Source organism: Neomonachus schauinslandi, chromosome 2, assembly GCF_002201575.2.
Source record: "Neomonachus schauinslandi chromosome 2, ASM220157v2, whole genome shotgun sequence".
NCBI lineage: Eukaryota > Metazoa > Chordata > Mammalia > Carnivora > Phocidae > Neomonachus > Neomonachus schauinslandi.
The window spans coordinates 163,463,846-163,485,413 of record NC_058404.1 but is presented as its reverse complement, the minus strand read 5'-3'; the positions used below and the strand labels follow the sequence as shown (position 1 = coordinate 163,485,413).

Here is a 21,568-nt window from a genome sequence, read left to right as displayed (position 1 = left end):
CCCCGGGAAAACATTTTTTTAAAGAACATCAGTGGGAAGATGAAAATCTGAGACACTAAGAAAAATAAAAATAGAAAATAGAATTTGAAAAAAAAGGGAAAGAAAATAGAATTTGAGATACTGATTTTTAGATTAAAAAAAAACCAAAACTGTAACTTTATCAGGTAACTGTTAATATAAAATCAGAAAACTTTAAACCTCCCAGACCTGAAACAGCCTGGAAAACACATGAAAAGTGAACACTGCGCAGGACCCATCGGTGTCAGACAGCATCTGGTTGACATGGCAGCGCCAGGCTTCTTCCTCGTCATCACACGCTACCGGCTGAAACGCAGCTATTATGGCAGAAAGAAACGGTGATGGAGGAGGTGATGTCTGGACTTCTGGGAAGCCATCTTGCTCTTCTTCATCTTGACTGTTAATACAAACATCACAGTAATCATAATACTATCTTAAAATAGTCAAAGTCATCCAACATAGATTATTTTTATTCAAATTTATGCATTGATTTAGAAAATGTACAACAACCTAAACTTTGTAAGAAAGTACAAATAAGCAGATTTCTGTGTTCTTTCTACTGAGCATCTTTGGAATTAGAAATTAACTTTCAAGCAACCACCTTAAAACAAGCCAAGTCCCATAATATGCCATGCTGTGCAATAATTTCAGCAACTTCTGTGAATAACTCAGATTAGAATGCTTTCATTTTTAATGATCAATTTTGGAGGCTTTTTCATTGAACAGGTCCAAATTGATGATGATAACACGTAAAGCGTTCTGGCTTTCGGGTCAGGGACTAGCTTAGCTGCTTTATATGGACTGTTTCAGTCCATCTTCACAGCAACTCTGAAGGTTAGGCTCATATTACCTCAGTTTTACCACGAGGAAACAAAAAGTTCAGTGAAAAATACTGTGCCTAGGTTATTGGGTAGGAAATGACAATCAGAATTTGAACCCAGGACTATGGGTCCAAACCCAAGGTTATCAGCCTTGACACATACTGGGAGCTCAGCTATTTCATGAGTATATACCATGTGCCTCGAGGTGTGTCAGTAATAGACTGTGGACTCAAAGAAAAATAAGACCTGGCCATCTCTTTTGAGGAATTTATAATCCCAACAAAGTCAGATAATACAAACAAAAATGGAACAATGGAGAGAGATGAAGATACGTTTGGGTTGGCCAATCTATATAGAAATGTGTAACTCTGGGTCTTAAAGCTGAAGAGGGGTTTGAGTCAGACACTCCATAAAACAATGTGTTACTCAAGGTCTTAAATTTGCATGTTTCACATGACAAAGTAGCTCTATATGGCTTTACAGAAATTATGGAGCAATTCATATGGAAGGGAGGGATCTGAGTAAAGATGGGGGAAAGATCAAAATAAAACGGACATCTGAAGTGAAAACTAAGCTATACCTCAAAAAAGTATATTTTTACAATGTCACTGTGGTGACTGATTTTAACAAAATGTGTTTCTTTTAAGCTTGGGTGGCTATCCCTCCGTATTTAGTAGGGATGCACTACTCTATCTCAATCTTCAGTACTTGGCCAAAGTCCCTAATTTGGCTTCAGCCTTTTAGAAAGCCCAATAGTTGAAGATCTACCTCCACATCATTTCTGGCATCCCTGACTTTGTGTATGATGAATGAATGAGTGATTGCAGAGGTTACTGCCGTCCAAATCGGTAATATGAACAAGGTGTGTCACCAAGATGGTTAATGTCTGAATGTACACTTTCAAATACAGGAAAATATTCTAGGTATACTGAAGAGTGAAAATCTCCTTCTGTGTTGTATATGTTAAAACTCTATTATCACTTGATGGGGCGCCTGGCCGGCTCAGTTGGAGGAGAATGCAACTCTTGATCTCAGGGCGTGAGTTCAAGCCCCATATTGGGTGTAGAGCTTACTTAAACACACACACACCCCCTCACACCCACACACCTCTCTTAGCACTTGAAATACAAATGAATGGTTTTTATTGTAAGAGTGAAACTCTGAAATATTTGATCATTAAAAATAATTATCAAGGAGCTTGAAATTATTGAATGGGGAAATAGATACACGGATAGTGCGTCAAGCTAGATAGCTTTATAAAGAACATTATTTTGAGCAGTATTTATAAAACTTAAATAAAAGAAAAATAGTAGATATTAGATTATATAATTCTAATCATTATAGAACTGTTTGGTTTACACATTTCATAACAGCCACCAAGATTTCTTCTAAGAACTATATGCAATAATTGATTACTCAATTTTGTTAACCCATGAGTGAATAAAATGCCCTCTTTGGGAATTCTTGATACTTTGCGATAATAATATATTTTGAATGTGTGGAACATAAACATTTTAAAAGGAGTAATCTAACATCTGACAGTACCAAGAAATGATCACTTCTGCCCATTTTGTAAGTCAAACTTTACAATTCTGACCACTGATGAGGAAACTATAAAATAATTTTTTGGATAGATTTCAGATTTATTTTAGTATCACATAAGTTCATCCAATGATTTTAATACTTGGCTCTGGCCATGGCCTAATATTGATTTTAACAACTGGCCATTTGGTATTTCACCAAAATAGGTATTTGGTGTAGAATGTTGCTCACTATGCTTTGTTTTTTCTTTAAACAAACTGAAGGTCAATAATAGAAAATAAACCCATCACAGTCATTTTTTTTTAAATGAAGGCGGTATGATTATAGGCTAAAACACAGAAACAAAAGTAAGTAAACTGGAATAGAGCGTCATATTTGGGAGGGGCTCAGATAGAAAATATCACCTCATTCTAGTGTTTGTGATACCATATTCTCACCTAGACAGTCCAGAGAAATCAGCTTCTTCTTCTTCACATCGTTCATCTAGTTCTTTCAAAGCTAAGGTAACATCTTCTTCACAGATTGACTCAGGGTAGCTTTCGGGAGCTAAGGGCTCTGGCATGTCAGTGTCTTCTAAGTCCAGAATCCCCCGACACACAAGAGAATCCTGCTGTTCTTGAATTATGTATGAACCTTCATCTTCAACAAAGTTTGTAATAGCCTGTTCCTCCTTTAATACTGAACTTGTATCCTGTAAATCAATCACATTTTTTATCAAGTTTAAAAATATTAGAAATTAAAAAAAATTTTATTTCAAGTTTTTGTTTAAATTCTAGTTAGTTAACATATATAGTAAAATTGGCTTCAGAGAATTTAGTGATCTCATCACTTACATACAACACCCAGTGCTCATCATAACAAGTGCCCTCCTTAATGCCCAGCACCCATTTAGCTCATCCCCCCCCCCACCTCCCTCCATCAACCCTCAGTTTGTTCTCTGTAGCCGAGTCTCTTATGGTTTGCTTCCTTCTTTCCCCCCTTCCCCTATGTTCCTCTGTTTTGTTTCTTAAATTCCACATATGAGTGAAACATGGTATTTGTCTTTCTCTGACTTAATTTTGCTTAGCATTACACATTCTAGCTCCATCCACATCATTGCAAATGGCAAGATTTCATTCTTTTAGATGGCTGATTAATATTCCATTGTATATATACCACATCTTCTTTATCCATTCATCACTCAATGGGTATTTTGGCTCTCTCCATAGTTTGGCTATTGTTGATAATGCTGCTATAGACATCGGGGTGCAGGTACCCCTATGAATCTGTATTTTTGTGTCCTTTGGGTAAATACCTAGTAGTGTAATTAATTGCTGGGTCATGGGGTAGTTCTATTTTTAACTCTTTGAGGAACCCTCATACTGTTTTCCAGAGTGGCTGCACCAGCTTGCATTCCCACCAACAGTGTAAGAGGGTTCCCCTTTCTCTGCAGCCTCACCAACATCTGTTGTTTACGGAGTTAATTTTAGCCATTCTGACAGGTGAGGTGGTATCTCATTGTGGTTTTGATTTGTATTTCCCTGATAATGAATGATGTTGAGCATCTTTTTCATGGGTCTGTTGGCCATCTTTGTATCTTTTTAGGAAAAATACCTGTTCGTGTCTTCTGCCCATTTCTTAACTGGATTATTTATTTTTTGGGTGTTAAGTTTGGTAAGTTCTTTATAGATTTTGGATATTAACCCTTTATCAGATTTGTCATTTGCAAATGTCTTCTATTCCGTCGTCAACACTAATTTTAATGGACATGTATATTTAATTGGTTTGAAAATAAGCACTAATGGCTCAGTTTTAGAGGAGTAAAGATCAGCTCTTTTCAAAGGTGCTTAGTCCTAAGTTACTACTTAGTTGTGTGGTAGTTTCTTTTCTTTTTAAAAGATTTTATTTTATTTATTTATTTATTTATTTTTTAAGATTTTATTTATTTATTTATTTGACAGAGAGAGAGATAGCGAGAGCAGGAACACAAGCAGGGGGAGTGGGAGAGCGAGAAGCAGGCTTCCTGCCAAGCAGGGAGCCCGATGTGGGACTCGATCCCAGGACCCTGGGATCATGACCTGAGCCGAAGGCAGACGCTTAACCATCTGAGCCACCCAGGCGCCCTTATTTTATTTATTTATTTGACAGAGAGAGAGACAGAAGAGCACAAGCAGAGGGAGTGGCAGAGGGAGAGGGAGAAGCAGGCTCTGCACTGAGCAGGGAACCTGATGCGGGACTCGATCCCAGGACCTGAGATCATGACCTAAGCCGAAGGCAGACGCTTAACCATCTGAGCCACCCAGGCGCCCGGTAGCTTCTTTTCTTCTTGGGTCAAAGTAGGATTTTTCTTCCAAAACATGAAAAGTAAGTGAAACAGCCCTTGACCTTAGACCAGTCTGGGCCTCAGTTTATACATTTGTAAAATTCATCTATAACATAAAATGAGTGAAGGATTTTGACCAGATTCTGGGCTGGGTGCTCTGGGATAAATCAGTAACTATCTACAATTAGTTTACAACCTAATAATGGGGTTAGTCTAATATGCAAATAATAATCATCTAGAGTACATTAAGTGTAAGGTAAATATTATGAGTAATATACAAAGGACTACTGGTACTCAAAAAAGGGAAAGGTCACAGCTAGTTGAAGCATGGAGACTAGTCTCTTTGGAGGAAACAACATATGATGAGTTTTGACAAAGATGGGTTAGTGATGGTGTCATGGACTGAATGCTTTTATCCCCCTCAAAATGCCTATGTTGAAACCCTAACCCCCAATGTGGTATACCAGAATATAGGGCCTTTGGACGGTGATTAGGTTCTCAGGAATGGGATGAGTGCCCTTACAAGAAGAGGCCAGAGAGCCAGCTAGTTCTTTTTTCTCCCATGCGAGGACACAGCAAGAAGGGCTACCAGGAAGAGGCCTTCCCCACACAATGAAATCAGCTGGCAACTTGATCCTGGACTCCTTGGCCTCTAGAACTGTGAGAAGTAAATCTCTATTGTTGATAAGCTACCCGGTTTCTGGTGTTTTGTACTAGCAGCCCAAGCGGACCAAGACAGCATTATCAGGGAAGAGAACTTAGAAGACAGGAATGGCACAGAAACGTGGCAGGAGAACATGAAGGCTATTACGGGAACACTGGCCTGGAGTTAGTGAAGCAGGGAAGGGAGCAAATTCTGACTCTGCACGGAACAGTACTTTTTAAATACTATAGGACAATCATTCCTTAATAATTCCAAAAACTTATATTCAATACAATCTGTTTGCATTGGAAACTTTTTTCTTTTATTTTAAAGATTTTTATTTATTTTTTAGAGAGCGAGCGAGAGAGAAACAGCATGAGAGGGGAGAGGGTCAGAGGGAGAAGCAGGCTCCCCGCTGAGCCAGGAGCCCGATGTGGGACTCGATCCCAGGACCCTGGGATCATGACCTGAGCCGAAGGCAGACACTTAACCATCTGAGCCACCCAGGCGCCCACATCGGAAACTTTTTAAAAAGAGATTTGGCCATTTAAAGCGGTAAGCATTAGTTATTTGGAGAGATAGTTTATGTGATAGTGCTAGAGGTATTTCTACACCTAGAGATTTTATTAGCATTAATCTTTCCCTCTACATCGATTTGAATATACCATGTTGAAATAACCCACCAAACTTCTTAATGTCCTCACTTTTCATTAGTTTATACTTGTATTTGGTTGACATTTCTTACTGAATAATAATTAGAAAATAGATGTTTTATCTGTAGTTATTAACATATACTAATTGCCGAAATTTTCTAGGAACACCTAGATTTCATGAAGAGAGTGCTTTTGGGCTAATGGAATGGATTCCACTGTTATGTGCACATTATGAGAATCAAATTTTCTTGAACTTTATCTTATGATGCCTGTATGTACACATAGCCCGTCCCCCCATTACATTCAAAGATTCATGTCCTATAAGAAATAATTTCTGCCATCCATGAATTGGTATCTAAACTATTCTAAATACTAGAAGAAATTCCTCTGTGAAGTTTTCTCTAATAAAAGCAAGTGAAGAACTTAATCCCTTAACAGCTCAGAGTGTAATTTATATATATTACAGAGAAGAAAGGAGCAAATGGCTCTGAAGTTTCTGTCATGACATGAAATGCGTTGGCCTCTTCTGTTTTATCTTCCTGATATTAACATAATTTAAGGGGAAAAAAACTCTCAGACAATTCCAGGAATGGATTCTCCCTTTAATTCAAAGTATTTCACCCATTAAAATTAATTCCTCTTCTTAAGAAGTTGCTTTAAAAAACAGAATTATGGTTTTATTTCATTATCTTGGTGTTTTCATGCTTTTTAAAAAAGGACAATTTGAGGTCATTTGTCCCATCTGGCATACTAGGGAAAAACAAGTTAGGCTAAAATACCTAATATTCTCCTGAGGACAGCCATTCTTTTGGTGATAATTTTAAAGTCAACAGAACTGTTTCTAAATGAAATACTATGGTTTACGAATATCTCCTTCATCCTCATTCACCTGTGTCACAAAGCTTATAGCGAAAATGAAACCCACGACTGGAAAAGGAAATAAACCCAGTAAAGTGAAGTGTTTTTCCTTTAGGAAAAGAAATAGATCATCAGAACTTTATAGTGCCTTGGAAACAAGCCATCAAATACAGTCCTGTTGGATGAATGGCTGTCCCATCTGAAATAACACAGTTCCCAATATATATGGAAATATATGTGAATTTCCAATTTATTTCCAATAAATGAGTGATTTCTATCAGAAGTTTACTGTGATTATAGCTATTTTAACAACCCAAAATAAAAGACTTCCCATTTGTCAAGTAAACAAAATGACAACACACAACCACTAACCTTACTGCTTTTGTTAAGAAGGTATTTCTAGTATCGGTCTGTTTTCCACTGTTTCTAGTAAGACCTTTTTACATGCTATGATCCAAACCAGACACAGTTGATAGATTATTAACTAGGAATTAACACTCACATAAAAAGCCTCCCCACAACTGAAAGGAATAGTCTACTTACAGTACATCTCTAAATTGGTCAGTTCTCTCCTGGAAACATTTCTCATTTCGTGCACTCTTCCTTCAGGCCCCATTATCTCTTGCTAATTTTCTTCTGGTTTATCTCCCCATCTCAGCCTCCTCCTGCCCACCCTCCACACCTCCGACAGAGAGACTTCACTAAAACACAAACCAGACTGTGCCTTCCCCTGATGACAGGCACCTAGACCGCAAGCTCCACATGACGGGTACTAGAACTTCCTTTCCTTTTTCCACACACAAAAAGAGAGATTTTAAAAAACAAAATCAGATCGTATTCCTCTTCTGCCTAAAATCCTCCAATGCTTACCTGCTATGTGGCTCTAGGTCCCCCCCACCAACTCCTCTACGCAGCCCCTCCTGCTCACCGTGCTTCAGCCTCATTGGTGGCCTGCTCTTCGGCTACCCCAGGGCCTTTGTAGCTGCTGCCCCCCCAGCCTGGGACACCCTCCCTCCACATCTCTTTGTCACTTAGGTTTCACCTCAAATGCCACCCTTTCTTTCTCACAATTCCACATTACTGTTAGTTTTTCTTAGTATGACTATGAGGATGATCACCTTCTGATATGTTATTTCTACTTTCTTTGTCTTACCTGTTTATCATTCCTTTTACTACAATTAAGCTCCATAAAACCAGGAGCCTTTGTTCCACATGGCGCCATATGCCCAGTGCCCAGAATAGCGACCAGCAAGCAGTAGGGGCTCCGTAAATATGGGTTAAATCACTGAATACTTGCATGCCCTGTGTTCTCATCTAGGTATCTGGCACGGTGCTTGTCACACAACAGGTATCTCTTGAAACAATGAAAATTCATGGCTTTTGATCATCCTGAGGTCAGTCTAAGTCTTCAGTATGGCATGGAGGACCCGTCTCATCTTAGGCCCTAACCATCTCTCCTTTTTCTCCTCCTATTTCATTCTCTAGAAATACTCAATTTCCTGCTGTTACCTGAATAGCCATGTTATATCATGCTGCCATGTCTTTCCACATGCTGTCCCTCTGCCTGCAATGTCCCAGTTGCCATGAGGCCTGTCCTTTACCACCATCACCCCAATGTACAGCTCATCAGTCTCTCCTGAGGTTTCACAAAAGCCCAGACATGGCTGTTAAGTTTCTTACATGGAAATGTAATGCTTTTTTTTTCCCCCCCAACCTTCTCTGTCTTCCTTAATAGACAATGCACTCCCTGAGAGTAGGGGTCACCATACCTTAATTCATCTTTCAAGCACCTAACTCAGTGCCTGGCATATAGGAAAATCTCAATATTTGTTGAATTATCTAAACTTAAGCCATACTAGCCATATATTTTAAAAAAATGCCAAAATGCCTTCATCTCAAACTGTGGTTACTGTTAAGAGAATTCAACTAACTAAAATAATGAGATCTAGCAACATTAAGTTGGTTAACTGTGAAAAAAATACAGTATTTTCCTAATACTTACCAAAGCATTAAAGCACATATGACAGAACTATAGCAATTGTAGTTTAAAAAAAAAAAAGAAAAAAAGAGTATCTATAATAATCTTAAGGAAAAAAAACACTAAGAAAACTAATACTTACTTATTTTTGGGGTCAGTCATTAGCTTGGAATCTGGCTTACTTCTCACAGGCCTTTCCAAAAGTCATAATACTAGTAGTTCCAAAGTCTTTTTAAAAGGTTTCATTTAACCAACCACTAACACAGCTGGCCTGAGGTTTTAATCCCAATCATAGCACCAATCACATAAACCCAAACACAAAGCAAAAAGAGAAGAAAAAACAAAAGCGGTCCTTCAAAGAAGATACAGCGCCAAAGAAGATGCTCACCATCCCCAGAGAAGCGTCTGTACATTGACCTAAATCACACTCTGCAACACAAAATGCTCATTCAAAACACTCACGATTATTTTTAACCTGTAGGTCATTTCCTTAATCCAGCAACTTTTTTTTAATTATCAGATTTGACTATTTCATTTAAAGCAACCTGACAGGTTAGAAATACTGTCAACAAATCAAATAATTAGTGTATCAGGTGAAAACTCTTTTGAAAGAAAAGCAGGGGATGTAACAGAGTGCTAAAAAGAGCCCAGATTGGCCATGCACCAGCCCGCCTTTCTCCCCACCTCAGGCAGCTGGCTGTTAGCATTATCTAGAGAAGCCTCCAAACTTGGGGTCTCATCTCTGATTTGAAGCACTTCTTCTGTTGAGACGCTGCCCGTGGAATCTTGTGACTGAAGAAGTAAATCGGGATGATCTGGTATCGTTTCATCTGCAGCACCATCACTGTTCAACTAAAAGGAGAAACAGTAAAGTAAGGAATTCATTCACAAATCAGTGATGGTCACAAAGGCCACAAGGAACAGATTCTAGATCATCAGATATTTTGGGAGCTTCGTTAGAAAGAGCTTCTTTGACTTCGTAAAATGACCTCTGCCCTCCCTTCTGTCTACGACGGAATCGGTGCCGTTGATACGAGCAGCTACCCGTTCATGTAGGGTAAATGTCACCAAACAAAAACTACCAACGCGGAGGAGCTCCATGTGACCATGTTCATCTTGAACCGAAATTCGTATTTTTTGTCCTAGATCTTATTTTTTTAATTTATGTTTTTAATTAACATACAGTGTACTATTAGTTTTAGAGGCAGACTCGCCATCGCTAGGAGAGGAGGGAACGGCCTCAGCTGCTAAGGGGTGTGCAGCATCAACGTAGATGCTTAGTTCTGTCATGAACAGAACACTCCACTAGCAAGGCAATTTGGTATTTTCATTTCAGCATGTGCATTTTACCCAAAGTGAAATGAAAATCAGGAAAACCAAGCAAGAGTAGTCACTAAATCGGAAGTTAAGAGGAAGGCAAGACCAACTCCGCTCTGTAAGGTGACTGTTTACCATCTGCGTGCGTGAGAGTATCTGGCTTGCTGTGAGCGCTGCCTCCTCTTCTGACGACTCATCTGTATCCTCCTGGTTGGTCAGGTTCAGGCTGGGCGTGCTGCTGGAGCACGGGTACTCCTGGAGGGACGGAGTGTCCCCCTTGTCGATGCTATCCAGTGAGCGCCTGCGGACTCCCCAGTTGAAGTTGTCCATACTTTCACCCTGGAAAAGTCAGACGTGATTTCTAAGACCCCAGACACGTGTGAATATGGTCAACATAATACGCCAGGAAAACATGAACCAAGATGAGAAATGCTTAATGCATCCTCATAAGCAGAGTTTCAATCAGCCCTTCAATTTCTCAAAACTTTTAAAACATCATTAAATATTTATACTTAAAGAGGTCAAAGATTTGGTTGAGCCTGTTTTAACTAAATAATTTTCTTGACTTTCTATCTTGCATGACTGGGGACCAACTAAACCTACAGGCTAGGCCATTTCTATTCTAACACACAAACACAAAGGAGACCACGAAGAAGACAAATACATCACAAATGACAACACATAAACAGTCCACAACACCAGGCTGCAACTTACCTGCAGTTCCTGGTTAGCAAAAAGGAAAACACACAGAATTAGAAAGAACGAAGACAAACATTTAAATATACACTACACCTTGGGGGGAAAACTCTTTGTGATTTCTCAAACCCAAAGACTGATTCAAGCTCTGGATTAAGCTCGGAGTAGGAAGCCAACATGTGATTCAAATTACTTTTTTATGCAAGATATATTATGAAGAAGTCAGAGACAGACACTTAAAACAACATTTCTATGATACACTTTGGCGACACAAACTTTAAGAAAATCTTCAAAATTTACATGGATTTAATACTTGATACAATGCAAAACTGACTTAAAATACCCACATTCAGTTGACAACATACAGGGTCACAATTATTTTAGTCTGCAGGATGGTTCTGGCTAAACCCATTTCTTGCTATAAAATAGTTTAAAATCAAGATCAAAACATAAAGGTCAAGAGGAAATAGGACAGATTTCAATTTCATGCCTTTTATGGATTTATATAAGTTATGTTTCTGTTACTCTAAACTGATCCTCCTTTTGCAAGGATGTAATTCTTATATTCTCTCTTAAGCCCTGATATGACAAATTACAATGAGTTGGCCAGCAAAACAGGATTTATTTGTGTTCCTTTTTACTCAAGAGGGACTGTCCAAAATAGAGGTTTTCAAATCCTTTTGTTTAATAAAGCAAAGGAATACTTCTTTCTTTCCTTTTTTTTTTTTAAAGATTTTATTTATTTGAGAGAGAGAGCACAAGCAGGGGGAGTGGCAGAGGGAGAGGGAGAAGCAGGCTTCCCGCTGAGCAGGGAGCCCGATGCGGGGCTCGATCCCAGAACCCCGCGATCATGACCTGAGCTGAAGGCAGATGCTTCACGACTGAGCCCCCCAGGCACCCCAGGAATACTTATTTCAAATGAGATTCAAAACGGAAGTCAACTGTGCAAAACTGATGAACAAAATCCAGGCTGCTCTGATTGAAAAAAGGTAGCCAGGAGCTCTGCCCACTTGGCCCTTGGATTTCTCCCCGTTTCTCAGGCTGTTAGAGGCCCTGCAGGTCAAAGTTTGAAAAGCTATCTTCCTACAAGGTATTTCAAATATTGTTATGTAGCATAGCACAGAGTAAGGGCAACACACGACAACAGCCCTCAGTCTTTATTTGGTGAATGAATGAATATACACGGGGAGCTTTCAAGGTTGGGGGTATTTTAGAAGTTTAATTAAGAGTTCCATTTGTTTTGTAGCAAAGTGTTTCCTATTACCATGTTTTAAGCAAGACTATATTTAGGTTTTAAAGATTTGCCTAATTATGAGGCATAAATTAACACCACTTTCCCCAAATCACTGACTTGAATTAAAGAAAAAACTACATTAAACATCTTTAATTTGACTAAGGTTCTATTCAAAAGCCATATTTACTGGGGCGCCTGGGTGACTCTGTTGGTTAAGGACCAGACTCTTGATTTCGGCTCAGGCCATGGACTCAGGATCATAAGATCAAGTCCTGCACTGGGCTCCGTGCTGGGCATGGAGCCTGCTTGGGATTCTCTCTCTCTCCTTTTCCCACCACTCTCCCTCTCAAAAAAAAAAAAAAGCCATATTTATTACTATTGACGTTTTAGGGTATGGGATGAACTTGGAAGCATTTATAGAGTTCTTAAAACAAACAAACAAAATAAATAACCTTACCATTACAAACATGTCAAGAGCCTGTCTGCCCTTAGAAATTTTAAACTCAAATGAAAAAAAGTCAGTAACTACAAAAGAATTTAGAAGCTGCTCATGCCCTTGAGGTAGGGCAGCAGGCCTCTTGAATCCATCACTTTCTTGCCTGATTATTCAAGCCAGTCCTATTTCCTACAACATGTTTTTCAAATTGGGGATGTGAAATCAATTTTAGAGGGTGATGACCTGCCATTTTGGAAAAAAAAATGAAAGAGAATAGGAAATATCAGTATGCATAATAGATAGAGTAAGGCTGCATTTTTTTTTTTTTTTTTAAGAAATCTCTATGCCCAATGTGGGGCCCAAACTCATGTCCCCAAGGTCAAGAGTCACATACTCCACTGACTGAGCCAGTCAGGTGCCCAAATTTTTTAAAGATTTATTTATTTTAGAGAGAGAGAGAGAGAGAGAGAGAATGCTTGAGTAGGAGGAAGGGCAGAGGAAGATAATCTGCAAGCAGACTCCCTGCTGAACATGGAGACCCACGTGGGCTCCATGAGATCATGACCTGTGCTAAAACCAAGAGTTGGAGGCTTCACCGACTGAGCCACCCAGTCACCTGAAACTTTAATTTTAAATGTATGTGTATTTAGATTCTTGGACATGATATAAAATGTATTAACTATGCATTATGGTTAAAAAAAAAAAAAACACTTTAAAAGCCACTGCCCTACGAGGTGCTGAATAATACTTGTTTTGGGGCTCCCGTGTTCATTGGGAACATGTCAACGGTGAGCCATTCAACAGAAGCCGGTATAGCTCCCAAGCTAGTGCAAAGGCATTTGGTTCGACCCTAAGCCACCATGTGCATATCCTCCCATGGGCAGGGGAGGCTGAAGCACAGAGGAGGACCTCCCTAAACTGGTCTCTCAGCAGCTACCACTGTGACATGGCTCAGGCCATTACGTTTCATTCCCCCTCACCTATTAGAGCCAAAGGAAACATCCCTTCATGAGGGTTAATGAAGGCATACAATTATATATGAGTGACTTTAAATTCTTTTTTTTTTAAAGAACTTTTTTTTTTTTTTTTTTAGATTTTATTTATTTATTTGACAGAGAGAGAGAGAGAGATAGCGAGAGAGGGAACACAAGCAGGGGGAGTAGGAGAGGGAGAAGCAGGCTTCCCGCTGAGCAGGAAGCCCGATACGGGGCTCGATCCCAGGACCCTGGGATCATGGCCTGAGCCGAAGGCAGACGCTTAACGACTGAGCCACCCAGGCGCCCCGAGTGACTTTAAATTCTTTGGAGAAAGGTATCTCAACTGACATGGTATGGGTACTAGATGACAAGGCATTTTGGGCTTCTCAAATATAGATATTTATAAAAATTTTAGAATGCACATTTTTTAAACCCATGTGACATAAACGTTTCAGGTTTAGGAGTTGCAAGTTTAGGGGACTGAGCTACAGGAATAGGTCCCTAAATAGCCTAACACAATCGGGACGATCCTGTTCTCTTTGCCACAATGATTGTTTCAGAAATTGGCAAATGTCCCTGTTTGGCCCAATAATATGATGGGAAGTGTGCTAAAAACATTTAGGAGAGCAACTTCTTCACTTCTTCAGCACAAGAGCATCTCTGAAGTGACCCTCACTTGCTTTGAACACTGCTGCATGTGGACATAACCATCTGGCAGAGACTTGCAGAGAAATAATCAGAGACCTCACTGAGCCATATCTAAGTAAGCTCTACCTCTGGCCTATCTCAGTTCTGTAAGCTAATAAGTCCACCTTTTGAGTTATATTTTCCATCTCGAAATCATCTGAACTGACACACAACTATCAACTTAATCTAGACTGAATCAATTTAGAGGAGAAAGCCCTCTGGTGCTAAATGAGATGAGTCATTTGAGGGAGTTGGCTATGTCATGAAGAAGAAAATGGTGAGGACATCACAGGTAGAATATCGGTCGCTTGCCACAGGAGAGAGTTCTAGAGAGCCGAAGCCTTCGTAATCATGTAAGTTCATTTAACTTAATTTAGTGTAAGCGTTTGTACTTATACTTTAAAATGGTGTTTAATAAATCTTAATATATTTTTTTTTACCATTTTGCTGCGTATTAAATTGTTTAGCTCATGCAAAACATTTAAGTCTAAGCACACCCTAAATTAAAGACCTACTTTGGACGAAACCCATTTTTCACTTTTTATTTTCTGGGGAAAAAATTTAAAATTAGATTTCCTCTTTCCTCTTTTGTTTCAGACTACTTCTGCTACTGACTAATCGTACTAGTCACGTTTGTTCCCAATTTAGATTTTTACCTCCTTCTTTTTAAAAAAAAATTTTATGTATGTCTGTATATGTGTATACAGTTTCAAGTTTTTATTTAAATTCCAATTAGTTAACATATAGTGTAATATTAGTTTCAGGGATAGAACTTAGTGGTTCATCACTTCCATACAACACCCAGTGCTCATCAGAAGTGCCCTTCTTAATCCCCATCACCCAGTTAACCAAACTTTTACCTTCTTCACCTTACACTGACCTTAACAAGTAATGGTCCTACGGTCAAATCCTTAATTCTTATACACTTGCAACTGCAAACTATAAATATGATAACGGAGAGCCCACATCCTTACCTCTGCATCTTCCAATTCAACATCTAAAAAGTCAAAATCCTTAAAAACGCCAAACTGTTGTTCACTGCTGTTATCCTCCACGACGACTTCTTCCTCCTGGATCATGTCTTCTGTTGTAGAAATCAGGCTGGTCTGTTGGTCCCCGACTTCCAAATCCTCATTAGAAGAAAATACAACCTGACCCCCGGCCAAAGAGAAAGAAAGCAAAGCCACCCGTCAGCTTCGTCACTCTGTGTCTGAGGCACTGGTGCCCGAGAGAAGCCCCCACAGGCCTCCTTGGTCGATGAACTCAGAGCTTTAATCTGGTTTTCATGCTACCATCTAACCAGCTGAATACTTCATTACCATAACTGCCAAGCACCACAGAGACAAGTAATATCTTTTTCACTCTTAATTAATGCCATAAAATAAGGGAAGTTAGAAAAGGCAAGCAAGAAGCTGGAGTAATTTGCATTTCTTCATGGAACAAGAGGATTTTTAAAACCTTTACACATGCCGTTGTGATTACTCACTGATGGATTCTTTGGAAGGCCAGATTCTGGACCACAGAGAGAAAGCACATTCATTAGCTTTTCTCTTGTTCTTCTCTAAGAAAAAAAAAAAAATTCAAAGGTTAGGATCACCGATAAGTAAGGCAAATTCTCAAGCTGTCATACATACAACAAAATTGATTCTTCTATAAATGTTCACTTTTGATATTTTTTTATGTACCTGTGATAACTGTGGCCTTTTCCAACTAACGGGAACCAAGGCGTTAGAATTAGAACCAGAAGAAGTGGAGGAAGTACTCCTAGTAACGGCAATAACTTTCGGTTTCCCATTCCTCCCGGCTGCGCTAGGCTGGTCGCCGTATTTATTTCCAATAATTGGTGTCTGCATAGAAACAAAAATGACAGTGTCTGACTCAGATATTTCAGCATTAAAGGACTGGGAGTGTATCTACGAGGACTTTTTTTTTTTTTTTCTTACAAACAGAAACAACAAAAGGTGAAAGATTACTTAGCATGAAGTAGATGTTACAAAAATCAAAGGTAATGATGTCTTTTTTAAATTTATTTTTTAAAGTTTATTTATTTATTTAAGTCATCTCTACACCCAACGTGGGGCTCAAAATCACAGCTCTGAGATCAAGAGTTGCATGCTTCTCCAACTAAGCCAGCCAGATGCCGCCCATGATGTCTTCTTTTTTTCTTTTTTAATCAGAAGACTTCACTTTATTGAAAATGACTCTCTGAGAACCCTATCAGAGAGCTTATTCCTATCTATCTATTTATTTATTTTGGTGGGCAGCAAAGTTTATTGAGCAACAGTATAAAGCTCCCCAAGAGGAAGGGGACCCAAGAGGGTTGCTCAGCTTATTCCTATTTTAAACAGAGATCTGCTTTAAGAACCACCACCTCCTCATCTTCCCCCGCCGATGATTATAAAATATATCCTCTTTGAAAGCTCAGAAAATATTATGATCTTTAAAAAACTACCTGTAATCTTATCACTCAGATTTAACATCTATTAACATTTTGGTGTTCTTTCCATGCGTATTGCTGTATGTGCTTCAATAAGGTGCTTTTGCAAATATTCAAGCTAAGTAACAACTCCAAAGAGGAAGGTATCTATGTAGCTTCTTACCACAATCTGATGTATAACACGTTCCCAAATTTTTATCAGTAAAAATTCTATGATTATCCAAAACTCATTTATATTTATTCTGGCTTTGTGAACTGTCTTGCATTTGCATTTGAAAATAACAGTCAAGTTTATCTGCATGTCATACAAGTCCCTTTATGACGTGGTTCCTGCTTATCTCCCCAACATCACCTTTTACCACACCCACCTGAACTTGACACTCGAGCAAAACTGAACTTGCTACTGTCTTCCAAACAAACCATGTTCTTATGGATTTATGTTTTCACACATGCTGCCCCCTTTGCATGGAATATTCACCAACCAACCAAACCTGTGATCATCTTTTAATGGGGACTCCAGACTTCCAAGGAGGCCTTCCCTGATACCACATATCTGGGTAATTATATGTGGACATTTGCCAGGTGTTGGTGACTTGTTTATGTGGCTGTCTTCCCTACACGTGAGCTCCTCCACTATCTCTCCACTGCCTACACACAGCGGGTACTTAGGAATTTTGATGAAACAAATTGAAATTAAGCATATCAAGTGTTTTGAGAATTCTTACCACTGCTTTAGACAAGATACTTAGGAACAGGAAAGCCCAGTTTCCCCATCATATCCTATGCTACGTATTCCGTGACAGAATTTTGATATTAACTAAAAAATTAGCAATAAACATAGTTCCTTTCTATCTAAAAAACGTAACCCATAAAGCTTGGGACAAATTCTAATACCAGGGCTAAACAGCAAAAAAAAATTTTTTTAATCTATGTGATCCTGATCAATACAAAAGTGATCAGATCTTCCATTTTCATTGTTCTCAACTTCCTTACAATACTTGTTCAGTAACTTCATTCTTGAGAAATTCCTTCTTTGGCTTCTAAAAGATGATTTTAATGGCTCCACGGCCAATAAGAATGGGTTCAGGTGCTGGAAAAAAAATTGGGGGTTCCCAACAAGGGTCAAAAATTTTTATGTGAGATTTGTGTTAAATATGTGACATAATAAAGGGCCCAGTTTCCTTCTGCACTGGGGCCCTGCATCTCTAAAGTATCAGGCTTCTCAGGTCTTAGTTTTAGTTTTACTTTTCCTTTCACGATTTTAACTGTCCATTTCTAAAACACTGAAGACCTTACAGTGTTACTTCCACCCAAGTTTTCCTCTAAAACTTCAGATCTTAAAATCGAACTGCCTACTAGGCAGCTCCACTGGTATGAATCTTAGCGTCAGAGTTGGCATAGCCAAGACTGACCTCAGCACCCTCCCCTTCCAGCTAAGATCTGTTCTCCTTGCCTTTTCATTCTCTCTGAAAGGCATCAACAGTCATCTAGTTGGCAAAGTAACTGTCCTTGATGCCTCTTCCTCACTTAGTACCTCCTCTCCTTCCCATGAAATCCTGTTTAGGACTTCCTTAGTCTTTTTGAAAACCATCCCGACCCTCTTCATTTCATCCACAAATGCCTAGAGACATTCCAACATTGTCTTTTAATTATTTTAGTAGATTCCTTATTGACTTCCCTCTCTTCCACCCTGGTCTATTTTTCCATCCTGTTGCCAGAGGAAACTTCCCAAAATGCAAATCCTACTATTTCCACTCCAGTTAAAAATTCTTTAAGAGCTTCTACTGCTTCAAGACAAAACCATCTTGTTATGATGCATGCAAGATCCTTACGATCTTGCCTCTTCCTGTGCCTTCAATCTGGTTTTCAGATTGGAATTTGGAATTTCAAATTGGAAATTTCCAGAACACCATGCTTTCTTACACTTACAAGGCTTCATTCATACATGCTGCTCTTTCTTGCATTAACCTTCTCTCCCCAAACTCCCATATATGCCCGTCCAGGGTTACTTTATCTTTCAACACTTAGATCAGGTTAGATATACATGCTGTATTTTCCTAAAGTACTTCTAATGACTTCCAACCAAAGCACTTATCACAATGTTTATTTACCCATTTCCCCAAGAGTCTGTAGGCCTTCCCTAAGTACAGGGCCTTTCCCCCCCCCCCCCCCATTTTCACAGCACCTATCACATTTCCTACTGAGTATGAGCTTAATCAACACTTGTTGAATGAGAGAATGAATAAATGAACAAATGAAAATTTCTAAGAGAGCACCTTACCTCAGATATATCAAAATGAAAATCTAAGGTCTTCCCAGGCAACTCCTTAGAGACATTATTAAAAATCTTGGTGAAGGATATTTCAGAAGAACCTATATCTCCTCCATAGGTCTTGGGTATATCATTGGGTACAACAAGACTTGCAGAGCGAGACACCACCAGTTTTAATATGTTAAGGGCTTCCTTCCAATAAGGACTCTGGTTTAAAAAAAATAATAGACATATAAAAGTTACAAATATATATTTAACTAAGAACAAAAATGTAGTGTACACTGTAAACAATGAAAATATTGTTTCTATAAAAACTTTTGTAAAACATTCATTTTTACTTTAAGGCCCTTAACAGAGGGTCTGAGTTACAACAGGTAAGAAAATTATTTTTCTACTGTCAGATTTATGAGACATCATATACATAATAATGCTACCAACTCAGAATACCTTGCATTTCTCTTAATAAGTGCTTTGTAAATATTAATTTAGAAAGTCTAAATAGTAATCTCACAGTAGTGGTAAACAAAAGGGTTGTATATATGTGAACTTTCTACATGAATGAAGTTATGGCTTTAAGACTCCAAACTTCAAATATTTTAAATCTTGGAGACAATTGTTAATACATATTTTTTTCAGACGTAAAAATATTTTAAAAAACTAAAAAAAATTTAGATTTTTCTTGATGACCCAAGCCCAAATCTGAATGGTAGGATTGGTATGATTCCTAATTTTGATTAATCGTTACAACTAAACTGATATTCTCAGGCGTTACTGAGTTGTATAGGGTGAGTTTTTTTCCCCTACATATGTGGCTACATTGCCATCTGATTGGCCCTCGGGACTACAAAGAGGCCAGGTTGAGTTATTGAGGTCTTTATTTTTCTGCTTTTAGTTTTGTGTATTTTTACCAACATAATTTAAAAATGACTTACATGACCATGACAGATATTTGTAGAGAAGAAGAAGAATCAATTTTTTTCTTTTCTTTTTTTTTTTTCCAGAGAGTGTGTATGTGCAAGGGGTCGGGGGGGGGGGGTGGGCAGGCAGAGGAAGAGAGAGAGAGAGAGAGAGTCTCAAGCAGGCTCCACACCCAGCATGTAGCCCCACACAGGGTTTGCTCTCAGAGTCAGATGCTTAACCAACTTAGCCACCCAGTTGCCCAAAGAAGAATCATTTTCGGGCGCCTGGGTGGCTCAGTTGGTTAAGCGACTGCCTTCAGCTCAGGTCATGATCCCAGGGTCCTGGGATCGAGTCCCGCATCGGGCTCCCTGCTCTGCGGGGAGCCTGCTTCTCCCTCTCCCACTCCCCCTGCTTGTGTTCCCTCTCTCGCTGTGTCTCTCTCTGTCAAATAAATAAATAAAATCTTTAAAAAAAAAAAAAAGAATCATTTTCTAATGAAGAATTTACAGTATTTTTTTTCCCATCTATTGAAAAGCATACATTAAAAAACTGTTTTTTTTTCCCCCTGACTTATGGTAACAAAATCACACCTCAGTCTTGTGTCCTACATACTGTGTCACAGGTGACCATTCTGAGGGGGAAAATGCCACTAAAACGATAATAACAAACAGCAAGTGAAAAATCTTTGGCAGAACTGAGTTATCCAATTTATTTAATAACATCTTGATATGAGGACACCTAAAGCACAAAATATTCAATAATTATAAAAATGTCCACATAGATATTATGACATTTTAAGCACATACTTCATTGTAAAAAAAAAAATTAAAAAAGTAGTTTATATTTAACAAAGTTATGACATTTTTTTTGACAGAAATAATTAGAAGCTCTGAACATTGCAAAAAGTTAAAACTTCAGGGATGTTTCTATAAATTATATTGGTAGTTGTGCTTGAAATATAAAAGATTATCAGGAGGAGTTCAATTCTGTGAAATGTTTAATGTTTGAATAAAGCAGAAGTCACTAACTGTGAAAGACCCATCAGCTAAATATGACTTCGGTCCATACAAAATTTAAGAAATTTGGGTCATTTTGAAATTAGGAGATTTTAAAGAAAAACCCACATTTCCAGCTTCTCTTCAAAAATTACAAGTTCTCGCCACACTGGATCTGTCCTCCAACATGGCAGCCATTAGGGGAAGCTAAGTTGTGCTGTTCCTTTTAGACGGGGAATGTGCCATTCACTTAGAAATCTATGCCCTCTTATGACCACCTGCTTGCCCAGTGGATATGTGAGCTTGTGGTTCTGAACATAAAGAAATGCATCTGCATTTTATAAATTAGTAGTTCAATGTGGTATGTGTCTCTGTGGGAGATGCAGCAAATATTTGATGAGTTAACTTCTTTACGCCTTAAGAAGAAAAGAGAAATGTGCTTTAGAAAAAAAAATATAATTGTTTGGTGAAGTATTACTCATTGAGAGAGAAGATAGGATAAACGAAAGAATCTTACATTTTTTGATTATTTGCATTCACCGACTGCCAAGGGAATTTTATATTTATTTTTAAAGATTTTATCTATTTGAGAGAGAGAGAGAGAGAGAGAGCATGAGAGGGGGGAGGGTCAGAGGGAGAAGCAGACTCCCTGCAGAGCAGGGAGCCTGATGCGGGACTCGATCCCGGGACTCCAGGATCATGACCTGAGCCGAAGGCAGTCGTTTAACCGACTGAGCCACCCAGGTGTCCGTCAAGGGAATTTTAAAAAGAATTTGATTACCTAACAGAATAATGGAAACCA

The 21,568-nt window shown here is 38.7% G+C and overlaps 1 protein-coding gene across 1 annotated transcript in view; it reads right to left on the bottom strand.

Moving 5' to 3' along the window:
• The window catches only part of FRYL (FRY like transcription coactivator), a 144,645-nt gene that overhangs the window by 18,013 nt on the left and 105,064 nt on the right, over positions 1-21,568 (bottom strand). Inside the window, exons 47-54 of the mRNA XM_044912992.1 lie at positions 18,881-19,078; positions 15,848-16,009; positions 15,649-15,723; positions 15,137-15,313; positions 10,268-10,471; positions 9,500-9,667; positions 2,819-3,072; positions 208-415 (exon numbers count right to left, since the gene is read on the bottom strand). Coding sequence (XP_044768927.1) covers positions 208-415; positions 2,819-3,072; positions 9,500-9,667; positions 10,268-10,471; positions 15,137-15,313; positions 15,649-15,723; positions 15,848-16,009; positions 18,881-19,078 — 1,446 coding nt within the window. The remainder of the gene's footprint in view (positions 1-207; positions 416-2,818; positions 3,073-9,499; positions 9,668-10,267; positions 10,472-15,136; positions 15,314-15,648; positions 15,724-15,847; positions 16,010-18,880; positions 19,079-21,568) is intronic.